The sequence below is a fragment of the Mus musculus genome, chromosome 13, assembly GCF_000001635.26.
Source record: "Mus musculus strain C57BL/6J chromosome 13, GRCm38.p6 C57BL/6J".
Taxonomy (NCBI): domain Eukaryota; kingdom Metazoa; phylum Chordata; class Mammalia; order Rodentia; family Muridae; genus Mus; species Mus musculus.
In genome coordinates this window covers 58,083,501-58,103,830 of record NC_000079.6, presented here as the reverse complement: position 1 = coordinate 58,103,830, position 20,330 = coordinate 58,083,501, and the positions used below count along the sequence as shown (strand labels likewise).

General features: G+C 46.3%; 1 protein-coding gene and 1 long non-coding RNA gene across 12 annotated transcripts in view; one reads left to right on the top strand and one right to left on the bottom strand.

Moving 5' to 3' along the window:
* Window positions 1–20,330, top strand: part of Klhl3 (kelch-like 3) — a 123,252-nt gene that overhangs the window by 19,647 nt on the left and 83,275 nt on the right. For all 6 annotated transcript variants that reach the window (XM_006517010.4, XM_006517011.4, XM_006517013.4 and 3 more), the window contains exons 2-3: window positions 8,616–8,735; window positions 18,674–18,780. In XM_006517010.4, coding sequence (XP_006517073.1) covers window positions 8,698–8,735; window positions 18,674–18,780 — 145 coding nt within the window. In that variant the 5' untranslated portion in view covers window positions 8,616–8,697. The remainder of the gene's footprint in view (window positions 1–8,615; window positions 8,736–18,673; window positions 18,781–20,330) is intronic.
* Gm33389 overlaps window positions 1–20,330 on the bottom strand; it is a 41,291-nt gene that overhangs the window by 9,140 nt on the left and 11,821 nt on the right. For 4 of the 6 annotated variants that reach the window (XR_003950588.1, XR_003950585.1, XR_001780961.2 and 1 more), the window contains one exon: window positions 2,137–2,234. This is a non-coding gene — a long non-coding RNA (predicted gene, 33389). Of the gene's footprint in view, window positions 1–2,136; window positions 2,235–18,750; window positions 18,823–20,330 lie in introns of those variants that run through there. The other 2 variants (XR_003950587.1, XR_873515.3) reach the window with 1 other exon arrangement.

Below are 20,330 nucleotides of genomic sequence, written 5' to 3'. Positions count from 1 at the left end.
GGCTGCTCGTTCAGGAAGTTTGTGATTCAGCTACTCAACTTGGCTCTTATGGAAATTGAACATCACAAATAAATTATATTATAATGTTCAGAGCTTCCAGCTCTCACGTTTTACTCCCATCTAGGCCTTTGAATTGGTCTGTTGTGTCTCACAGGAAATGACTGTACGCCTGTGCAATAGCAGGAAGTCTCATGGAGGGATGCTTTATATTATGGCAAATGATAAGTCACTGTGATAAATCAGAGTGCCTTCCCCTCGTCCGGCTGTAACACTGATCAACACCCACTATATGGGGAAGACAGACAGGAAGAACTCTTCAGAAGACAACTGGTCAACCTTCCTGGTAGGGAAGGCTTCTAGCTAGTCACGGGACGATTGGGGACTGAGCTAGACTTAGGAGAGACAAGGTGGCCATAGACATGTACTTTAGGCCGACACACTTCACCAAGCCAAAGAGCATCAGGCGTTTAGGCTGAGGCAAATACGTTAGTTATACAGTAATGAAGAGTCTCCAGGGCCAAGGCAGGATTGTGAAGAAAGACCATGATTGTTCTCCGAGGTTCATTCTAAACCCCGTGAGGAATGAGGAGGAAGCCTCGTGTCAAAATGCCCCAGCCGTGCTGCCATAGTGAAGGAGGTAATGGTGAGAGCCCAGGCAGTAGATGAGATGGGAGGGAGGTGGTGGCAGCAGCCAGGAGAAGGAGATTGTCAACAGCAGAGATGACGAGGACACAGCTTTAGAACTGTGGATACGTGAGACAGGTGTGTGCACAAAACAAGCTGTGAAGGACAATGGCCCAGTTTCTGGCCCGGATAGGTGTGCTTCTATTGCTCATGTCTTGTGAGGCAGAGAATCCAGAAAGAAAGCACAGCTTGAGAGAGGGCAGTTGGTACGTGTGGATTCACTTACATAACAGTAGGGGAGAAGGCAAGACTGGCTGTGGGCTTTGGGATTTAGAGGGCAGGGAGATAGGTGGTGGACTCATGAGAGGGACAGTCATGTTTATTTTCTTTGTTCTCTCTCTCTCTCTCTCTCTCTCTCTCTCTCTCTCTCTTTGCAAGACTTGGTTTCTCTGTGTAGTCTCAGTTGTCCTGAAACTTGCTCTGTATGTAGACCAGGCTGGCCTTGAACTCAGAGATCCACCTGCCCCTGCCTCCCTGCTGGGATCAAAGGTGCACATGACCACTGCCCAGCTTGGGGTATATCCTTTATGTATAGTTTTATAACAGTTTCTGTGTATTCATTTATAGTTGAGCCTTGAGGCCTACTCTACTATCAGTGTCTGTAGTTGGTGGTGGTGGTTCAGCCAGCGGCATAGTCCACCCTGTTTTACTAACTAACACTTGTAAAGACAAATGAAAGGTTTTTAGCTCCAAACCCACCTATATATAACATGCAGCGATGGCCTACTATATCATGATCCCATGCCAGGTAGGCTCAGTTGCACATCATACAGTATTGTGGGGGACTCACCAGAGAAGGCTGCTCAGACATGGGTTGAAGCCAATAGGAAGTCTTTACTAGCCAGCTAGCTTATGACTCTGCTGGGTGTTTAAGATCCCGGGGTAGTCCTGAGCTTTTCTCAGGATGAGCTTTCAGCACAAAAACCATATCCCGTGTTGGCAAGAACAGTTAGCCAGAAGCAGAACTAGAGAAGCCAAAAAGCAAGGTTAGTGCACTTAGAGACCTTTCTAGAACTGTGGACTCGGATGGATCTGGCCTTTGTTTTAGTTTTGGCAGGCGGGGCTGGTTCATGCTGAGTTTTCCAGCCTGAATGGTACTTTCACCACAGAGACATTCGTGTGAAGGTCTGGGGTCCTGTTACAACGGACAGCCCCTGGACACACAGTCCCTGCCTGCCAATACATTGAATCCCATGTCAGGGGAGGAAGACTAGATAAATACTAATGCATAAGAAATGGTCACACACAGCCACATTCTATGTACACGCTAGAAATACGATAGGAATTTAGGACATTTAGGAAGAGAACAGTCGGGGATGACATTGCAAGGGCTGCCTAGGAGAGGTAAGGCTGAGGTGGCCCTTGCAGAACAGGCAGGTTGAGCTGCTGGAAGGGAGGGGGAGAGTTCCGTCTGTAGTGGGCAGTTTCCACGAAGCACATAACGGTACTCACCAATGTTTGTGTAAGCCAGGCCAGGGTGGCGGTTAGGGTTCAGTTCAGGTTGGTGTGTGCACCATGCCTGGAGAATAGGTGAGGATTGTGACTTTAGGCTGAGGATTTAAAAAATATATATTATTATTATTATCTTCTCACTCCAGCCCCGCCCCCTCTGGTCCAAAGATTTATCTATTTATTATATGTAAGTACATTGTAGCTGTCTTCAGACACACCAGAGGAGGGCATCAGATTTCATTACAGATGGTTGTGAGCCACCATGTGGTTGCTGGGATTTGAACTCATGACCTCTGGAAGAACAGTCAGTGCTCTTAACTGCTGAGCCATCTCTCCAGCCCTTATCCTGACTTTTTTTTGGGGGAGGGTTACAAGACAGGGTTTCTCTGTGTAGCCCTGGCTGTCCTGGAACTCACTCTGTAGACCAGGCTGGCCTTGAACTCAGAGATCCTCCTGCCTCTGCCTCCCGAGTGCTGGGATTAAAGGCATGCACCACCACTGTCCAGTTTATCCTGACTTCTTGAATGGAGTCAGCGGACACCTGGGACACGGACAGCCGATTGTCATACTTCCTTTCTCTGAACCTTTGATAGGTGCTTAGCCTGTGTTTGTAAAATATTTATTTTTTAATTTATGTGCATGTGTGTGTGCGTGTGTGTAAGCATATGCATTCTGCTGTTTATGGAGACCAGAGGAGAGTATGCAATTCCCCAGAGCTGGAGTGTCAGGAGCTGACTGACACGGGTGCTGGGAACGGAACTCTAGTCCTCTGTGAAGGCAGCAAATACTCTTCATCTCTCCAGCTCTAGTCCTTGGCCTTTTTACCACTTGGGACAAAGGAATCATTCACTGAATCATCGATGTTGGCTCTCACAAGGGGCTTGACTAGTAACAGGGCGTGCATGACTCTAACTGCTGGGTCAGATCCTTGGCCATTTGATCCCGTGCATCCATCGGATGTGCTCTAAGTCGGGGGAGGCTTATGCAGTAAATGGTTTAGATGACTATGTCTTCTGAGTTCACCCATGATTGGTTACCTAGTCTACTCGTCACTATGGTCTGATTCAGTGTCATGAAACTTTGGACATTGTTTCGTGACACTGAATCAGACCATACTGAAGAGTAAATTGGTCTGAGGGAAAGGGGACAGATAAACTGATTTTATAGGGAATTTTATAGGCGATGTACTCTTGCCAGTTCATGAAACCTAGAAGGCTGAGTCTCTTTAGACTGGCTCTGAGCAGGTTGGAAAGCGTGGCCATAGGCTCTGGACTTGGACGAGAGTTGCAGCACGGATCAACGTGGCCTTATGCTTCGTAGGTGAGGAGAGGATCCACCAGCCTTATTTAGGGGTCACGAGCCAGAATGGTGCAGCGCTGGTGGATGATGAACTATATCTGGGGAGAGAGATCTAGGCAAGGAAAGGCAAGGTCTGGTAACTCTGTCCCTGGGCAAGTATCCTGGGCTGAGGTACTTGTATGTGTGTATGTCTGTGTGCAATAATGGCCACATGGATGTGTTCAGTTATAGCCACATGTATGTGTGTACTCATGTACATATGTGTATGTACCTATGTACATATGTATACATGTACTTAAGCACATATGTATGTGTGCATTTATGTACATATGTATATGTGCACGTAAATGCATGTATTTGTGCACTTACATACACATGTGTGTACACGTGTGCATGTATGTGTGCACTTATGTACATGTATGTGTGCATGTATGTACATGTGTGTATGCTTATGCTCATGAATGCACAGTGTTGCTGAGAGTATAAGCTGCTGTGCAGAAAGTTTGAGGCCATTGGGAAACCACTTTGCTCTTGACCGTGGAGTCTCAAATCAGATTCTAAACATCTCAGAGTCTCTGAGCACTCTTTCTTTAATATCCTGCTCCCTGAACGATGGTGAAGTCACCAAGGAGCCTGCATCTTTGAGAAACCAGATTGGCTGTGTCTTTGTAGGGTTATTATCTGCAGGAGGAGAAAGTGCCTGGTTCCTGCTAGTGTCCAGGCTGACCTCCGCATCAGGGGGAAAGGGTTTGAGGTACGCTGGGGACATCAGCAAGTCAGGGAAGCCCCGTGTGAATCATACATGTTGTTATTCTCTATAGGCAGACCACATTTGAGACCTCTTTGTAAAGAGTGTTGTATGAACAAGCACATTTAGAATTACTGAACTGTTTTGGAAGGCTGGAAAGTGAAAGAGAGCACGGGGGAGTCTCTGCAGAGAATGTGTCCATTTCTCCAGGATAGACTGCTTGGCCTATAGCTTCCACATTTTGTGAAGTGGAGCTATCGGGTGTCTGAATTTTTATGAGTTCCCCATCCAGGACTTCAGTAGGGCCTTGGTTATTTCCATATTAGCTTTTCTTATCCTGGCCTTTAAGCATCTTCAGACTGTGACTACAATATTTACAATGGATATTTGTACACTATTTTATAGCTTTGATATGTACTACAGGAATACAGATAGGGTTCTATGTTAATATAACCCACATTGAAATATCAAAGGAAAAACTACTTTTCTATCTATCTATCTATCTATCTATCTATCTATCTATCTATCTATCTATCTATCTATATGTAATTATCTGGTAAAGTGCAGTATAAATATGATTTAAAAGACTAAATAAAGAATATAAAAGAATCCTTCTCTCCCCTCTCCTCCCATCTCCTCTCTTCCCCAACCCACCACTATCTTCTCTTTCCTTTCAATGTTGAGACAGGATGTCCCATCTAGCCCAGGCTGGTGTGGAACTCACTATGTAGCCCAGGCTGACCTTCAACTCACAATCCTCTTGCTTTGACCATGTGATGAGAGTATGGAGATGTGCCACCACATTCAACTTGGATGTCTTCTTAACTCTATAACATGCATCTAACAAAATCCTATACTAAGCACACGTAATGGGAGACATCGGAGTATCTTTGGAATGAGGCCTGTGATGAGGATCTTCCCGACTGGGCTACATGAGCCCCAAGCCAGCCTGGCATTATTTTGTCATCTTAGCCAGTACAAAAGTTTTCACAGTAAAGAGATGCACAAAGATGAATAGAGTTATGTAATTCAAACTGGTTAAAAGGAAAAAAAAACCTCAAGGGTCTGGAGACATGGCTCAGCAATGAAAAGCACTGCTGCTCTTCTAGAGGACCCGGCTGGGTTTTGATTCTCAGAACCTGTAGGCAGTTCTCAGCCATTCGTAACTTCATTTCTGGGGGAGGAGATGCCTTCTTTTGGCCTCCACAGCTACTAGGTACGCACTTGTACCTAGTACATGCTAACAAAATATCCACAAGAATAAAATTATTTAAAAAAAAAAGCTAGACTTGGTGGCATAGCCTACATAGACCTACATAGACATACATGCAAACAAAATATCCACAAGAATAAAATTATTAGAAAAAAAAAAGAAGCTAGGCTTGGTGGCATAGACCTATCATCCAGCACTTCAGGGAGTTGAGGCAGGAGAATCATATGTATAAAGCCTACCTGGGACACACATACACACAAAGAGAGTATAGTGTGCACATGCATGTGTGTGTGTGTGTGAGAGAGAGAGGGGGGGGAGAGCCCCCCCACAGAGGCCAGAAGAGGATTTCAGGTCCCCAGAAGTAGTGTTACAGGTGGTTGTGAGCTGCTGTGTGCTGGGAACTGAACTCAGGGCATCTGCAAGAACAGTAAGTGGTCTTAATGGCTGAGCCATCTCTGTAGCTCTGGCGTTACACAGTGATAATATAAAGTTTATCTACAAAGGACATTTAATTGAACCAATGGTCAAATAACTTGATACAGTGAGATAATTTAGTATGGAAGTTGGCTAGTAGATCAATTTGTAAATGTAGTTGCACTGCACAAATTTCAACCATCATTAAATGTACCTTAAAGAGGACAATTTCTATTATAAAATATCAAGATAAGCTATAATATACATAGGACAAAATGTAACAATTGTGTCTAAGATCTTCAGGTAGAAATCCACAGAAGCAGGAGCGACCTTAGGAAGGTCCTGCGGAGCTGGAGACATGGCTCAGCAGTTGAGACCTTTTACCGCCCTTGCAGACGCCCAGAGTTCAGTTCCCAGCATTCTCACAGCAGCTCACAGTCACCTGTAACATTAGTTTTGGGGATCTGAAATCTCTTCCGGCCTCCGTGGGCTCTTGCATGCATCAAGTGCACATATGTACACTTAGGTGCGTGCACGTGCGCACATGCACACACTAAAAGATTTATACCCTCTATAAAAAGAGGGTCTCCCATATTCATGGATAGGAAGAAATAATTTAAAAGAAATACTAGTTCAATATAAATTGATCTGTAAATCCAATGCGGTTTCTATTAAAGGCCTAACAGGGTGTTTCATGGATCTTGATGAGCTGATATGAAAATTTGTAGTAAGAATAAAGGGACTAGGGAGAACACACAAGGTATTTCTCAAGAATAATCAAAGGCTTGAGGACTTTGACTGAAATTAGACATTACGAAGCTATAAAAATAGCGCAATATTTGTATAAACCGACCTATGCAACTGGCTAGAAAGTAAAAAAAAAAAAAAAAAAAAAAAAAAAAAGAAAAAAAGAAAAAAAAAGGTCACTATGTGTTTGAAGCTTTGTGAACTAGGGAATGGGAATAATAAGATCAATAAATGGAACCTGTGGGAAATTTTGAACTTTTGTTTGACACTGTGCAATAAAATTCAGTTTCTTTCTCAATTCCTTCCTTCCTTCCTTCCTTCCTTCCTTCCTTCCCTCCTTCCTTCCTTCCTTCCTTCCTTTCTTAAGATTTTATTTATGTAAGTACACCGTAGCTGTCTTCAGACACACCAGAAGAGGGCATCAGATCTCATTATAGATGGTTGTGAGCCACCATGTGGCTGCTGGGATTTGAACTCAGGACCTCTGGAAGAGCAGTCAGTGCTCTTAACCACTGAGCCATCTCTCTAGCCATTAAAGTTCAGTTTCTAATAAAGAGCTTGCATATCAAAAGTTAATAAGAATAGAGCTCTTTTAGGAAGTAAGAAATACTCTTCTGGCATTGGGATGCAAAGTTCTCATCTTTGCTGGGCGAGTCCTATTTCTAACCACATTTTCTGGATTGAGGTTTTTTTTGTTTGTTTGTTTGTTTTTGTGTGTTTTTTTTGTTTTGTTTTTTAGATTTATTTATTATGCAGTGATCTGTCTGTATTTACCCCTGCAGGCCACCATATGGGTGCTGGGAATTGAACTCAGGACCTCTGAAAGAGCAGCCAGTGCTCTTAACCACTGAGCCATCTCTAGTTCCTGGCTTGAAATTTTAAATTATATTTTTGGATGTATGAGTGTTTTGAATGTATGTGGGTCTGTGTACCATGTGTGTGCCTGGTACTGGCAGAGGCCAGAAAATGGTGTCAGAGCTCCTGGGACTGAGTTGTAGGGCTTCCGCCTGGATGCAGGCCTCTTAACAAAGCATCATTGTTGCCGGCAGTTTGCAAGGTGAGGTGGCAACACGTGCAGGGCCCTCTGAGTAGGGGCAGTCAAGGAGGCCACCCTTAAGGGCTGAGAGCTGGGAGGAACCGTAGGTCCTCAATTCTGTACAAATGGGAGATGTCTGCCCCTTCTATCCTTCAGCAGAATTACGGGTTCCTAAATGCTTTTACAAGTGAGCCCTGTTCTCCACACTCTGGCCACTGTGGGTTTTCTAGATTATGGATGCTTTCTGTCTAATACCCATTCCTGCCCTTTCACTGGTCCAGGAGGACAATTCTCCCGACTAATAGGGCTCCTCTACTTTCTTTGAGCCTTGGGCACTTTCCCCCTTATGTCATTGTGCCCACTGTTCCTGTTGCCTGGGACACTGCTTTTTTTTTTTTTTTTTTTGAACCAGGATACATTGAATCTCTCAGCTAGGTCTCTGCTTTTTTGGAGTTTTTTTTTCTCTACCAAATCGATCCCTTGTGCTTCTGTAGTTCCTATGGAATCATAATGGTTAAAATTTGATGTTTGAGCATCACTTGGTTCTCCTTCACTGACCTCTGAATTTTGAGGTGAGAGGGACCGGGGCCTGGGGTCTGATTTACCATCATGTCTTCCATGTAACTGAAATACAGTATCTGTCACATATTGGCTCCTACTAAATCTCAAGGGAACCAGCATCCCTGTGTAGCCAGTGTTAGTGCTTATATCACTCCTTTTTGCGGGAGGGAATGAAGGTTAGATGGAGGATAAAGATGTGTTATAAAGTCACAGTACTCGGTCAGTCGAAGGACCTGAGCTGGAGCCTGGCTCCCTCCAGAGACACGTGCTGTGCACTGGAAGGTCACGCAGACGTGATGCTGCAGCACTTCCTCCACGGCTGAGCCTTGGGTGAGAAGGTCGGGCTGACAGGGATGCCCCCTGTGGGTGCTGAACCCCATCGGCGCGGGCGGCACGGGGAAGGCACACCACTGGGCTTCCTAATATGCTATCTCTCTTTCCCTCCCTCTTCCTGTTGGCAGTGTCAAGCCGAGCCCTCAGCCCACGGCGCAGGCTGAGGATGAAGAGAAGAACCGGAGGACTGTAACCGTCAACGCTGCCCACATGGGGAAGGCCTTCAAGGTCATGAATGAGCTGCGAAGGTACTTTCCTACCCTTCCCGTGCCCTTTCAGATGGAACTTGGAGGGTGAGCTTCATCAGGGGCCGAGAACAGACACCGGGTCACACTACCTGCTGAATTATGACTCTTCTTTGCCCACTCTCCGTCTTCCCCCTTCTATCTTTCAGACTCTGAGGCTGTATCCTTCCCCTCGGTATTTGTTTAATACCTACACTTCAGTGGCTCATCCCAAGGGGTATTCATTCCTGGTTAGAGCAGACTGCTCTCAGGTAAACCTGAGAACTGTTACACAGTTGCAGACTAGAGATTGTAGCTGGTATATATTTGGCTTCCCTCCATCGTTCCAGGGACCGAGCTTGGCTCAGGAAGGGAGCAATGCAATTGGCAAAATACACTTCTCCTGAAATGTGTGTTAACGCTGTAAAGAAAGCCTGAAGTGACAGGGCATCCGATCCTAAGCTGAGCAAGGAAGGCATGAGTGCTCTTCGGAAGGCCGGCATGCATGTTTGGCAAGTGTGCTGCCAGTGGGTTCTGGAGCTGGAAGTGTTCTCCTGTACAAATGCAATGAGCAGCATTTCTTCCTGTCTCAGCTACTGGCCAGGCCCTGCAGGAGCGGGTGGTGGCTGTAAGGTCAGGAATGTGAAAGGTTATTGAAGACAGCCTTACAGCAAGTGTATTAGAAGTAGGGATGAACCAGGCGCCTGGCAGGTTGTAGGTTCGCGTAGCTTTATTCTTAAAGGATGAAGCAGGAACATGGACGAAAATGAGCTTTGGAGATGTGAGTGACAGTTGAGCCAAATGAGAATTAAAGACACAAAGGGTGGTGGAGGCAGGGAGGGGCCTTTGAGCCAGAGAAAATGGCATATAGCTGAGAGAAGTTTTGCTGAGATGGGGGACTGGACATATTTGAACAGACATCCTCTGAACCTTGTTTACCATTGTGTGTATGCATTTGTACATGTATGTATGTATGTTGTGTGTGTGTCAGAGCATGCATCTGTATGTATATATGCTGGTGTGAGGGGGAGGGGGGTTGTGTTACAGTGTGTATCTATGTGTGCATGTGCGTATGTGCTTGTGTATGTGTGTGTCACAGAGTGCTCCTTGGAGTCAGGGGACAACTCCAGTCAGTTCTCTCCTCTCCCCCTTATGTGGGTTCTGGGGATTGAGCTCAGGTTTTCAAGTTCCTTGACCCATCAAGCCAGCCCTCAAGTTCTCGTTCTGTTGTTTTCTCCTTTCTCCTTTCTGCATGGTCCAGAATTTACCACACACACACTCATGCACACTCACACAAATACACACATTCATGCACACTCACACACATACTCACATACACACACTCACATGCACTCATACACATACACATTTACACACATATACACACTTACACCCATTCACACATATACACACATATACACTTATATATATGCATATACACTCATACACATATGCACATACACACATACACCCACTCATACCCACTCATACACATACATACTTACACACACATACACACTTATACCCATTCACACATATACACACATATACACTCACATACATGCATATACACTCACACATTTACACATACATACACACTTATACCCATTCACACATACACATGCATACACATAAACACTCACATACATGTATATACATTCACACATATACACATACACACACTCATACCCACTCATACACATACCCACTTACACACACATACACACTTATACATATTCACACATACACATGCATACACATATATACTCACACACACACATATATGCTCACACATATACACATATACACACTCATACACACACATTCACACATACTCACAGACACATACACCTACACACACACACTCACATACACATACATACACACTCACATGCACACACTCTCACCCATACATACTCATATCATATACACTCACACATATACAGATGTATTCACACATACTTACATGCATACATATACACACATACAACACATACACTCACACACACATTCATGCATACTTACATACGTATACATATACACTCATATACAACAATACACACTTACACACATACACACTCATATACATTCACACACACTCACACACATATATACATGAACACTCATATGCACACATACACACACTCACGCACACTCACACATACATATGCACTCATATACACATATACATACACACACACACACATCTCAAATTAAATTACACGACATATTGTTGAACTTGAGTTAGGCCACTTGTTGGATTCCAAACTCTGAAACTTGGCCCTGGGGAGGGATGGGAGCCATGCTCAGGGACTCAGATCTGTCACTGAAGAATCTCTGTGAGGTGTCCCACACACTGTGGGAGCTCACACTTATCACCTTAGGGTACAGATTATGTCAGTCATCTGATTGAAGAATGGGCCTTCTCACGAGGCCAGAGTCTGCCTGTCCAGCCAGCTGCAGACCTCAGACAGACACAGGTTTTTCTTACCTCATCCAGGTCTACCACCGCCCCTTCACTTTAAAGTTAGAAGTCATCTGAGCCCCTTAGTTACTGACTCTCATTTCTTTCTTCAAGAGTGTCTGCTTGACTTGGGTCTAACTACCCAGTAGCTGTACTGTTCCTTCTCCTTTCGGGCTCAGCACCGCCAATGTCCGAGGAAGGGTAGCCCCTTCTAGACCCCGGGAAAATGGAGGCTCAGACTCAAGCTCAAATGGGCTTGAGTATGCATGTAGGCGTATTAAATACTCCACTAAGGCTGACCAAAGGCTTTCCACTCATGCTTGAATTACGCTCTCTCATATAGAGTGTTTGGGGAAGCACTGGTCTAAGTGCCACAGGCCTTTGCTGAGATTCTTTTTGTTTTGTTTTGTTTTGTTTTGTTTTGTTTTGTTTTGTTTTTCGAGACAGGGTACTTTGCTGATATTTGAATGAATGCTATTATCCTTTCTCTTTCTATTTTGTCCAGATGAATTGTACTGCTTCTATTTGACTGGGGAAATTTTTAGTTTAGGTTTCAGCATGAGTTGCCCCTGGCCTCTTTGTTTGCCTTCCTCTCCAGACTGTATTTACTGTAACAGAACTTGGAGAAAATGAGGATGATCAGAGAGTCACATACAGATGTGGCTCAGTGGTTTAGAGCACTGGCTGCTCCTGTGGAGGGTGTGGGTTCAATTCCCAGCACCCGTCTGGCAGCTCACAACCATTTGTGATTCCAGTTCCAGGGGATCCGATGCTCTCTTCTGGCCCCCACAGGCACTGAATGTACATGGCCACAGGCATACATCCAGCCAAAACACCTATCTATATACATAAAATAAAAATAAGGGTTAATCTCTTTAAAGCCCCATATAATTTTGTTAGTGGTACCTACAGATTGATCCATGGGGGAATCACTTTCTCTTTAGCAAATCTCAGATCTGACTTTTCTCTCTTAGTTCTATTGCTGAACCCCCCCCCCCCTTTTACTATTCTCCAGTGTTGATCAGATGGGTAGATGGCATTCTGTGTTTGGCTTATTTAAAATAAAAGCCAGCTCCTTGCTGATGGATCTCCCTAACGCCTCATGTGCAAACCTACTTCTAGAAGTTAGCATCCTGTCAGGGTGTCCATCTCACAAGCAAAGACTCTGGTTTCGGTACTGGCTCTAGCGCATGCTAAGCATGTGGCCTTGGGCAACTTAATCTCCCTGACCTCGCTCTTGTCAGGCATCAGTGGAGGCTAATCATAATACCGTCCTTGCTGGGATGTTAAGGGTTGTTAATTTGCATGCACCATAGCGATGATTTCTATAGAATCGATTCCCAGAAATTAATTGAGTAGATTTAAACAGCCTGGAGGAGAATGGTAAGGATGCCTTAGCTACTGTTGAGGCCCATGAGCCTTCATCGCTGTTAGTTTGTAACCACCATGTGCAGTTGCAGACATAGGGGAGCAAGAGCCAGTAAGAGAATCAAAGCCTTGCCCCTCAGGGAGCTTGTATTCTTATGGTACTGAGAGGCAATATCAAGTCCCAAGACAATTGAAGACCGTCTTTTAAAAAGCCGAGTAGCACAGGTTAGGCAGGGAGAAGGGAGACTGCATTATTGATCTGGGCGACTTTAATGGGATTTACGGGAGATCAGGTAGGCAGGCTTAGCTCTGCTGAGACTCAGAACTCCACCAGAGTCCCCGGAGTCTGGGCTGGCTCCTCAAGGAGTCTCCGTGCTCCTCGCCTTCACTTTGGAGCTATTTCAGTCCCAGGACACAGGCTCTTTGCAATTTATGAATCACACAACTCCCGACTTTCCTATTCTTTTTACTTCTGTGGTAGAGAATGAGCTGTTGGCATGGCAACCACTCAGCCCTGCCTCTCCCTCACATGTTGGTGCTCCGTTCTGGCTGTGCTGCTTTTGAATGGCAGTCCTCTAGTGGCTGTGACTCCTGACATAGAGAGCAGCGGGGTGGTGGAGACAAGTCCTTTCCAGAGGGGAGTAGGAAGGACCTAGCAACCAGCCAGTGTTTACAATTCCCTCCCCCTCTCCCTCCCTCCCTCCCCTTCTCCCTCCCTCTCCCTCCCACTCTCTCTCCCTCTTTTTCCCACCCTCCCTCTCCCTCCTCCCTCCCCCCTCTCTCTCCTGAAGCTTGCTTGTGTTTGATAAACATGCATTATTTTATTGAGTAGACCCCTGGCCCCTTGTTGGTTTTCACTGCCAACCTTGCAGCTACAAGCAGTTCTAGGCCTTCTTTAAAAAAAATTATTATTATTTGTGCAGGCATGTGTTGCATGTTGTGTATGTGTGTGTGCATGCACATGTGTAAGGTGCACATGCATATGCACGTGTGTGCATTTAGAACCAAAAGTTAGTGTTATTACTTGGGTGTCGTTCCATTGTTTTGAGACAGGGTCTCTGAGTGACTTGAATCACCTGGTAGGCTAGGCCAGATGGCCTACGGGCCCCAGCAGTTTGCCTGAAAGACAAGTGTGTCCTCACACCTAACTTTTTTTTTTTTTAACGTGGGTTCTGGATATTGAGGGCCTGCTTCTAAGACCCCTGATGAACTAAGACACCTTCCAGTCCTTTTGTTTGAGTTTTTGACTCTTGTAGTACAGGGTAGATTTGAATTCCCGACCCCCTGCCTCCATCCCCTTAAGTGGTGGAATTACAGGTTTGTGTGTGTGTGTCTGTGTGATCAACACTGCCTTATGCCACGTAGTTCATCCTAGCTGTAGCACACGACATCATATTGTCCTTTTAATTGGAGAGTTGTATTTCATCCTGGGCAGGTAACAGATTAGGCTTTTGACCTTAATCCTCAGGTACATGTCTCTGTGTTACGTGTGTCTTCATTTCTTGGGTGTAGATGTAGGAGTGGGAGGACGTAGGAGTGGGGGTGATGTAGTGGTGGTGAGATGTAGTGGTGGGACATAATGGTGGGATTGCTCTTTTCCAATTTCTCTAGTTCCTCTTTGATGTTTGTTATTAGGTGTGATTTTGTTCACAGGTATCGCAGTGGGCGTGAGGTCATACCTGATGCTTTTGAATTCTCGGACAGTTGTGAGCATTGTCTCTTGTGATTATTGTTCGTTTCACTGTCTTATTTAGGAAGCTGTGTTTTGAAAGATGTGTTTTGAAATCCCCTGTCTTCATTTCAAAATTAGGTTATTTTTTTCTGTTGATTATTCAGTTGCAAGTTAGAGTTTTGGTTTTACACTCTAGATAGATGCCCAATTCTCATATAAATGTTTTGCCAAGAAAGTCATTCTAAGGACGGGAAATCGATATTTCCCAACAATGTCCTTTAAACTGAAAATGTTTTAAACATGGGCATCTCATATAGCAGCTTTTTTTTCTTTTGTGATTTATACTTTTGATGGGATAGCTAGGCAGCCACTGCTCTATCTGAAGCCATGATTTCTTCTGCTAGGCTGATATTTCTGAGTCTTACACTGAGGGGTTTGCTTTGCTTGGGTGGTTTGGTTGTAAAGAGGCTTAAATGACGCTGTGTCTGGGGAAGAAACGCCAAGATAAGATTGCTCAGCAAATGGTATTACATCAGTGACTTGGAAGGGTGATGGAAAAGTTCTTGGATTGGCAGGGTCTTGGGGGCACCTTTAGGTTCTCACATATCCATTTTTTTTTCTTTTATGAGATGCTGGGGACTGAACTCAGAATCTTAAGTAGGCCAGGCAGGCACCCCTCTACTGACCTCTACCCTGAGCCAGTGGTTTTCAACCTTCCTGACTCTGCAAACATTTAAGACAGTTCCTCATGCTGTGGTGAACCAGGACATCATTTTTGTTGCTACTTCATAACTGTAATTTTTCTACTGTTATGAATTGTAATATAAATATTTTTGGAGATAGAGGTTTGCCAACGGGGTCACGACCCACAGGTTGAGAACCACTGCCCTAAGGCCTATTTTACTTTTTGTTTTGAGACATGGTCTCACTAGGTCTCACAAGACCATTAACCTGTGGCCTTGAACTCAAGATCCTCCTGCCTCAGCCTTCTGAATAGCTGGGATTACAGACCTGTGTCACCAAGCCCAGTTCTCCATCAGCCATTCTGTTAGCGAATGTGGATTGAGTTGTTTCATTTACTTGTTTATAAAGATTCAGGGCCTACTATGTGACAGGTATATAGTGTCCAGGGTACAAGATTACACATGATAGTTCCTTTTCTGTTGTGGATAGCCCTGGGGCTAATTATATTTGATGTTCATTCCATTCTCCTGTGAGTGACTTCGAACAAGGAATGAGTCAGTACTCAGGTGATTTCCTATAAGCCTGGTTCCCACCTTAATTTGTAAAATAAAGGAGAGCTGATGATTGAGCAGATAAAAGGGAAGGTGGGAGAGAGAAGAAGGTGAAAATGGAAGAGGGAGAGGATGCAGAGGAGGGTGAGGAAGAAGAAAAGCAGAGCAGAAGCACATGGCCTGGAGAAACCCCAAGTTCTAAGGGGTCTCATAGATGTGGAAGATGGTAGTATAGCGGTAGATCTGCCAAGTCTAGGTGCACAGCGTGTATTCATATTAATTGTGTTGAGTTTTTATTGCTGGGGCATAATTGGGTTGGAGAGATTTACTGCAACACTTTTCCAAGTTCACAGCGAAGTAGGGGTGACTGCCAGGTAAAAGGATAGAGGGTTCTGGTGTGTGTGTGTGTGCATGCAGAGGCTCATGTACATGTGTGTGCATCCATGGGGAGGCCAAGAACTCAGTGTTGGGCATCTATCTCCCTTAATCATTCTCCATCTTGTTTTTAATAGACTATCTTTAACTTTTTGATAATTTCATACATTCAAACAATGTTTCTTGATCATATGTACACCCAAACTCCCCTTCCAACTCCCAAGCACCCCAGCATGCCCCCAGCTCTCCTTTCTGTCCTCTCCTTTTTTTGGCTGATAACTGCTTCTTGTCCAAGTGTTGACTTACCTCTCTGATTCAGTCCTGTGCGGCTAATCATAGCTGCAGAGTTCACAAGAGTGAGGGCCGTGCCTGCATCCTGACGACAGAATGTCACAGAGCGCTTCCCAGCCTCCAGCTCTTAGATTCTTTCCATCTGTTTTCTATGACGTTCCTGAGCCTCCAGCTGGGGACTGATACACATGTCCCTTTTAGGGGTCAACGCTCGGTAGACACTTATTCTCAGCAATGGCAGTTATGAGTCTGTGCATTAAGTCCTTGCCATTGTAGTGAAAAGGTTCTCAGACCAAGGTTGATGGTAGCATTGAACAGTGGTTATAAGTATGCATGTAGGCTGTGGGACTGCATGCCATCTAGCAAGCCAATAATAGTGGGTGCCCTCCTAAAGCTCATGGCCTCCTGAGCCAGGGCTTTTGACCAAGTGTGCAACACCAGGCCTGAATTCACTCTTGTGGTACAGGCTCCCATCTCCATACATACTGTGTCACTCCTATATCCATGGACATATCATGCCTTGCATGTTGGTATTGCGATATACATCTATGTCTTATTTTTAGAGACAAGGCCTCTCACTGAACTTGGAGCTTACATATTGGACTAGATGGACTAGTTAGGACAGCCAGCAAGCCTAGGGATAATTTTGTCTCTACCTTCCTGTGGGGCAAAAATGGGGTCCCTTGTCCGCTCCAGGCTAGGGCCAGGGTTGCTGGGGGAGTTTGACTGGGCGGATCCCAGGCTGCCACTGGGTGGGTGTTGGACTGTGAGAAGCTGCAGGATCCCACTCCGGGGGTGAGGAAGTGCAGTCTGAGGTCCCCACAGACCTGCCAGAGGCTGGCACCACAGACTTGGATGAGTACCATGGAAGAGCCAGTTCTGGGGTCCCTGGGCCTGCACAGAGGTCAGGGATGACAGGTTCTCAGTCTCGCACATCCCAGATGCTGCTATATCTCAGAAGAGCTGAGAATAGGTGGGGACCCTTGGGTGGACTCTGGTGGTGGTGGGGGGGGGAAGGGTAGGAGGAGTGGTCTGGGGAGGGCAGTCCTAGGCAGTTTCAGTGGGCGGGCAGGCAGGTTTGGTGGAGGGCAGGGAGGCCTCTGGGTGGGAGGTTAGATGTGTGGCTCTGTAGAGGGAGACATGTTTCATTGCTCTAGCATGGTGGATTCTGATGAGAAGAAGCAGTTCATGGTTTTAAGGCATTTATTGTAGAAAGGCAGAGAGAGGAGCAAGAGTAAGAGCAAGGGGGTGAGAGGTAAGAGAGCAAGAAAGTGGGGAGGGGGCAAGCAGCTCCTTTTTTTTTTTGGTTCCTTTTTTTTTATTGAGACAGGATTTCTCAGTGTAGCCCTGGCTGTCCTGGAACTCACTCTGTAGACCAGGCTGGCCTCGAACTCAGAAATCCACCTGTCTCTGCCTCCCAAGTGCTGGAATTAAAGGCGTGCACCACCACTGCCCGGCTGCAAGCAGCTCCATTTAGAGTGGGGCTGGGGCTACTTGGTTATTAACAGGTAACTGTGAGGGTGGAGTCCAGACAGAATACCATGATCTTGGGGCAATGCCTACCTGACTGATGGCCACACACCTCTTTGTGTGGGGGCGGGGGGGGGGGGCTGTGTGACGCTGTAGCTGCCACAGGAGCCAGGGGCCCAGAGGTGTGGCCAAACACCTTCCATCCCTTAGGGTCACCAGGGTTCCAGGCCTGTGCTCTACCGGGACCAGGCTGTCTGTGCACAGCTCGCCACCCCACACCTGCCAAGTGCTGGGATTAGAGGCATGCATCATGGTGCCTGGCTTTTCAAAGTGGCTTCATGGGGATTGAACTCAGGTCCCCTCATGCTTTAATAGCAAACACTTTACCATAAAAGTGTGTGTGTGTGTGTGTGTATATACACAAGTATATGAGACTTTATTCGGAGGTCAGAGGAGGACATCAGGTGTTCGACTTTATCCATGACACTGCCAATCTTTGAGGCAGTATTCCAGTATTCTCCTGGGACAGGGCCTCTTATTGAATTCAGAGCTAGACTGGTAGCCAGCAAGCCCTAGTGATCTTCCTCGCTTCACCCCCTCACAAGCTCTGGAGCTGCAGGCATGCTCACAGTCGCACCTGACTTTTTAAGTGTAGGGGCGGGGACTCGGGACTGAAATCCTTGTAGACAAACTTATGACTCTGTGCTAGGCAAGTGTACTACCACAGAGCCGCAAGCCCCAGCAAGATTCTCTGTGATCAGTTGCAACAGTTGGAGTTTGCACAAGATTGTTGGGAGCACTGTGTGTAAGGGTGCCTTTAGGTGATGGTGTTAAATCTGGGAGAAACACCGGAGACTGACTTGTTTCTGACTAGTGTTGCATATGCAATGGAGCCCCTATTTTTGCTGCTGCCAGAACTTGGGGATCAGGGTCCTGAAGACCAACGAAGCAGCCTTGGGTGCAATAGACACAGTAGTTGGGCCTTCCTTTGCCTCTATGCCAGTAGTGTGTGATCTGGTGGGGTGGGTGGGGGAGGGGAGGCGTGGTGTCCATGCCATGACTCTGTCGCCTCACTGATGTCTTACAGTAAGCGGCTGCTGTGTGACGTGATGATCGTGGCTGAAGACGTGGAAGTAGAAGCTCACCGTGTGGTCCTGGCAGCCTGCAGCCCTTACTTCTGTGCAATGTTCACAGGTACCGAGAGGGCACACAGCAACTTGAGGCGCTGGGAGAACACTGTGGGTGGGCACATGAGGTGGGGGAGAAGAATGGAGTGGGGAGCAGGGAGGAGAGGCAAAGCTATGCAACCTGTTCCGAGGGTCATCTGTGTTCTGTGCTTTGTGCTGTGGAGAACTGGAGGGGACTGATTCTTGACACCCACAGGGACTACACCTTGTCCTCTGGTCACTCTCCCAGGCAGGAGCCAGGGACTTCCTGTAACACCTGTAACGATGTAGACATGTGGAGGATGGTAGAAGAATAATCAACATCTGCAGCACCTTTGCTGGGTTTTCAGGGTAGAAGTTGCCTTGTCCAAGGCTCTCACATGTGTTATGCCTGGGCTCAATCCCTGAAACCTGTGTCAGCTGAGCTTTCCGTTGTCAGGATCTCTCTGTACCACATGCATGGATCGCTCTCTCCTAATGATGGCCACTGGAGGATGCCATCTGGGCTTGTGAGTCATCAAACCTGGTCAGGTGTCCCTGCCACCACATGCTTTCTAAGTGGCCTGTGCTTGCTCTGAGTGTGGTCTTCATCCCCTTGCGTTCGGCCTGTCCCCTCATGACTACACTTGTGGACTGGCTGTCATGCTGCACATGTGCTCCCCTCAGGAAAGCCCCTCCTACCACAATCATAGCTCCACACAAAGGCTCTTTCCATCCTATGTCAGAATTATTTAAAGCAAAACAAAACAAAACTATAGCTGCCTGTTTTTTTAACCTGTTTTCTCATTTTTTGTGAAGATGGGACTCTTGTTTGACCTGTTTGTTACCTGTGTCATGGTTTGAATATGCTTGGCTCAGGGAGTGGTACTATTTAGAGGTGTGGCCTTGTTGGAGTAGGTGTGTCACTGTGGGAATGGACTATAAGAACCTCATCCTAGCTGCCGGGAGTCAGCCTTCCACTAGCAGCCTTCAGATGAAGATGTAGAACTCTCAGCTCCTCCTGCACCATGCCTGCCTGGATGCTGCCATGTTCTCACCTTGATGATAATGGACTGAACCTCCTAATCCAAGCCAGCCTCAATTAAATGTTGTCCTTATAAGAATTGCTTTGGTCACCATGTTTGTAAGGAAGACACCATGTCTTAAACGTTCATAGCGGGATGCACGTATTTTGTTAAAGTGGGGATGAAGGGTCCCCTGCTCGGATGTGAGCTTTGGGAGCCTGGGAGGCTGGTCTTGTCTGTGGTGAGTGCACTCTGCCCTTAACAGAGGTGAGTAAGTTTGGAGGAGGAGCTTGGGAAGAGCGGTGGATGCAAACACTTTTACTCAGTAGAATCTAGTTTTCCCTTACGGTAGTGCACAGCTGGGCAGGAGTGACCTTGTTGCAAGGGCCTTGGCACGGTGCTGTAAGGGTCCCCTGGCTCATCCCGTGAAGCGGTGGTCTCAGCTTGGAGCTGTGCGCCTGCTGAAGTGCACCAGGCATCCTCGCCTCACTTGAGCCGCGACCATTCAGCCTGGAAAACCTGCCAAGCTCACCACCTGGGGATCTTGAGCCACCCTGCCTTCAGAGTGGCTTCA